A 4201-nucleotide genomic window follows, 5' to 3' on the forward strand; every position below is an offset into this window, starting at 1 on the left:
AAAAAAAAGAACTAGGGCTTGGCTTGGTGGCTCATGCCTGTAATCCCAGCACTTTGGGAGGCTACGGTGGCAGGATCACTTGAGGCCAGGAGTTCCAAACCAGCCTGGGCAACATAGTAAGACCCTGTTGCTACAATATATTAAAAAATTAACTGGGTATTTTAGCACACGCCTGTAGTCCCAACTACTCAGGAGGCTGAGGTGAGAGGATTGCTTGAGCCCAGGAGATTGAGGCTGTAGTGAGTCAAGATTATGCCACTGCACTCCAACCTGGGTGACAGAGCAAGACCCTGTGTCTAAAAAAGTAAAATGGAGAACTAATGTGTGGAAAGTGCTAGATACAGTTCCCCACCCAGAGTTGAAAGGGTGAAACTACCACAGGTCAGGGGGTTGCTCAGGGTCAGGTGCATAGCCTGGAGTGCAGAAGTGTTGGTCCCAGCTCTTTCCTCAGCCCCACCACCCACGGAAGGGGGCATCGCCTTCCCCCACCCTTCCAGGCTCAGAGGGCATCAGGTCCCTCAGGGTATCTCCCCAATCCATTGACGGCACCTACAGCACCCTAGGCAAGCTAACTCTTACCCACTTCTCCCACCCTCTGTGCCCTCTGAGGAGCAGGCTTTCTTCCACCATCCCTGGCAGCAGATCCAGGTTACAGAGAGGGGCAGCTACTTGCCCAAGGCCACACAGCGAGGCAGCAGTGGGTATCACACCCAGGTCTAGCTGACTCCAGAGTTGGGGTCCTTTCTCCCAGTCCAGGGCAGTGGCCAGGGGTGTGGGATCTGGAGCCCAGGCTCCCCAGCTTCCTCAACAGCCTAAGCCCATCCTGCCTCCAGGCCTTTGCACTCGCCATTCCCTCCTCCTGCCCTGCCCTGCCCATCATTCACGTTCTGCTCAGCTTTGCCTCCCTCAGAGGCTCTCCCGGACCACCCCTCCTGAAATGTCCCGATCCCTATTCTCTCTGTCTCTTGCCCTTGATTATTTGCTTCATGGTACTAACCATTGCCTGAAACTGTCTTTTCTTTTCTTTTCTTTTTTTTTTTTTGAGACAGTCTTGCTCTATTGCCCAGGCTGGAGTGCAGTGGCGTGATCTTGGCTCACTGCAAGCTCCGCCTCCTGGATTCACGCCATTCTCCTGCCTCAGCCTCCCGAGTAGCTGGGACTACAGGTGCCCACCACCTCGCTTGGCTAATTTTTTTTTGTATTTTTAGTAAAGACAGGGTTTCACTGTGTTAGCCAGGATGGTCTCGATCTCCTGACCTTGTGATCTGTCCGCCTTGGCCTCCCAAAGTGTTGAGATTACAGGCGTGAGCCACTGCGCCCAGCCAATAAACTTTCTTTAGGGAATAATTTAGAAATTATTTTGCAACAGAAAAATTGCACAGATGGTACAGGGAGTTCCTGTTGGTCCTTCACCCAGTTGTTTCTTATGTCAACCTATTACCTAACCATGGTAAGTGGTCAAAACCAAGAAAGTGACATTGGTACATTATACTGATGAGCTGCAGGCTTTACTCCGATGAAACCGTGTTCTTCCTTACTCATTTGTTCTCAGCTGCCTCCTCAACGAGGAGGCAAACTCTGAAAGGCAAGGAGGTTGCCTCTCCCTGACATCAATTTCCTCATACCTGGCAAGGAGTGCTGATTGGATAAAGGAGGGAAAAAAATGGCAAAAACACCCAATGACTATCAAGCACTCCTGCCAGACAGTGTTCCTAAGTGCTTTAAACACTGTAAGTCCCAGCCTGGGCAACACAGTGAGACCCTATCTCTACAAAAAATTTAAAATTAACTAGGTACGGGGGCACATGCCTATAGTCCCAGCTACCAGGGAGGCTGAGATGGGAGGATCACTTGAGCTTGGGAGGTTGAGGCTGCTATGAGCTGTGATTGCACCACTGCACTCTAGCCTGAGCAACAGAGTGAGACCTTGTCCCAAAAAAAACAAAACAAATCCAAACAAAACCAAACCCAAACACACTGTAAGCCATTTAATCCTCACAACAGCCCATGAAGCAGCTATGAATCATAGGGAAACTAAGGCATGGTACGTTTTGGAGGCTGGCCCAAGGCCACAGAGATGGACAGTACCAGAGTGGGTGGGTTCTAATCACAACACACTGACGGCACCACAGGGTAACACAGCAAATGCCAGTCCCTCCATGTTCTCAGTTCACAAAACAGTGGAAGGGTCACACCTCCCACAGCCCAGCAGGAGCACAGGCTTGGGATGGAGGCTGAGCCTCTGCATCTTGCTTCTGCACACAGTGACTAGTGGCTACCCTGGTCCTGCACAGAATGACACAGGGGCTCTGTTCCAAGGGCCCTCAGCCTCACCCTTCTTCAGGAAAACAGAAGGGGGCTGGTTCGGCCCCAAACCATGGGCTCCCGCCAGTGCTCCCGATTCCCCAAATCCTGCAGGCACAAAGCAGGCCTGAGTCCGCCCCCCTCCCTTGGCCCAAAGCTTACACTGGGACTCTAGGATCTGGCTGCTGAGGGCCAGGTGCAGCGCATGGGCCCCTCTCCTGAAGTCCAGTGTTCTCAGAGGAGCTTTCTGGGCTCTGGAAGAGGAAAGAAGAGGAAGACATGGTGTCCCTTTCCGGATGTGGGGTGGCAGTGACACACAGGAGTACAGCAGCCTCTTCCCAGCACCCAGGGACCAGGCCAGAGAGACGTCCCAGCACCTCCCAAGGGAGAAGCCATTCTCCAGCAGCTGGACAGGACCAGAGCCTGCCCCGCATGTCCGGCCGGGGTTCTACCCAGAGCCAGCCTGGCGCAGCCTCGGTCCCTAATCATGTTTGCTGGATGCCTTGAATACAAGCGCCGGTGCCCAGAATCTCCTTGAGGTTTCAGCTATGGGCCCATCCCCCACTCTGGGGAGCAGAATAAGTATGGGGAGTGGTGACAGGGGACACCATGAGGTGGTGGCGGCCTTGGTGAGACAAGCAGGCAGAGCTGGGGGTGGGGGCGCCCTGGGCTCAGCTAATTAAACAGCGACCGTGATGAATCGGGGAGAAACTGCTGCTTGCTAATTAAAGGTGCAGGCAACTTGCCTGGCAAGGATGGGAGGCAGAAGTCCTGGAACCATGTTGAGGGCCAGGCCAGCAAGGACAGAGCTTGGCCAAAGCACCCCACCGTGCCCATTCTGGGCATCCCTCCCATTGCCCTCCCCCACCCAGCAGGGGCCCACAGCCCCCTCCCCACTTCCCTATCTCTCCCACCCACCTTGCCAAGCCTGGGGCCTCCAACTTCCCCCCCGCCCCTCCCCACCAACCCAAATCCTTTCCTGATAAGGGCCTGGGTGTTGTGGAGGAGGCAGCTGGCGCTGGTGGCTGGGCTGGGGGTGGACGCGCTGAGCCTTTGAGGTCCTCCTTCGCACCCCACCGCCAAAGTCCCAGAAGTGGGCAGTGAGTCCAGTCAAGACTGACGTGACTTATTGGGAACAAGACCCCCAAGAAGATCACAGAATCTTAGTACCTGAGACTCGCAGGGGGCTTCAGGTCTTCTGTAATTTCCCAACAGTCCCCAGTGTCAGCCCAGGTATGAGAGACAGGGACAGCACTTCTTTCTGGGCTCCGCATTCCAGTCTTTGTAAAGGAAAAACTGGCCAGGCGAGGTGGCTACTGCCCGTGACCCAGCATGTTGGGAGGCTGAGGCAGGAGACTCACTGGAGCCTGGGAGTTCAAGACAGGCCTAGGAAACATAGGAGACCCTATCTCTAAAAAAAAAATTAGCTGGGTGTGTTGGCTTGCGCCTGTGGTCCTTGCTACTCAAAGGGTTGAGGTGGAAGGATCACTTCAGCCCAGAAGGTCGAGGCTATAGTGAGCCATGATTGCCTCACTACACTCCAAAGTGGGCAACAGAGTGAAACCCTGTTCAAAACATAAGTAAATACATAAATAAAGGAAAAGAAATGAGAAAATTGGAGCAAATGATCTCTGAGCCTTGAAGATTCTTACGGGGTGGACAAGAAAACTCTCTGCCCCAACTCGGTTCAAAGAAGGGCTATAGGCTCAGACACCTTTGCCAAACAACGTGACCTCAGGCAAGGAAGCTCATTGTCACATGCCTGGGTTTCCCCATTTGTAAGGCTGGAGATGGCAACAGTGCCCACCTCAAAGGGCCTCTGAGAAGATTGGGGGAGATAACAAAGCTGAATTGTCCAGCACGGTATCTGGTCTGACCTGAGTAGCCAGCCACTACC

General features: G+C 53.7%; 1 protein-coding gene across 1 annotated transcript; it reads right to left on the reverse strand.

The window, feature by feature from the left end:
- Positions 1 to 1979: 1979 nt before the first annotated feature.
- On the reverse strand, positions 1980 to 3701 carry LOC108537009 (uncharacterized protein C20orf203). Its single transcript, XM_017884131.1, is given in 3 exon segments — positions 1980 to 3258; positions 3260 to 3429; positions 3560 to 3701. Coding segments are annotated over 3 exon segments (591 nt in total). The 3' UTR covers positions 1980 to 2979.
- Between the last annotated feature and the right edge of the window lie 500 nt (positions 3702 to 4201).

Source organism: Rhinopithecus bieti, unplaced genomic scaffold, assembly GCF_001698545.2.
Source record: "Rhinopithecus bieti isolate Rb0 unplaced genomic scaffold, ASM169854v2 scaffold_14455, whole genome shotgun sequence".
NCBI lineage: Eukaryota > Metazoa > Chordata > Mammalia > Primates > Cercopithecidae > Rhinopithecus > Rhinopithecus bieti.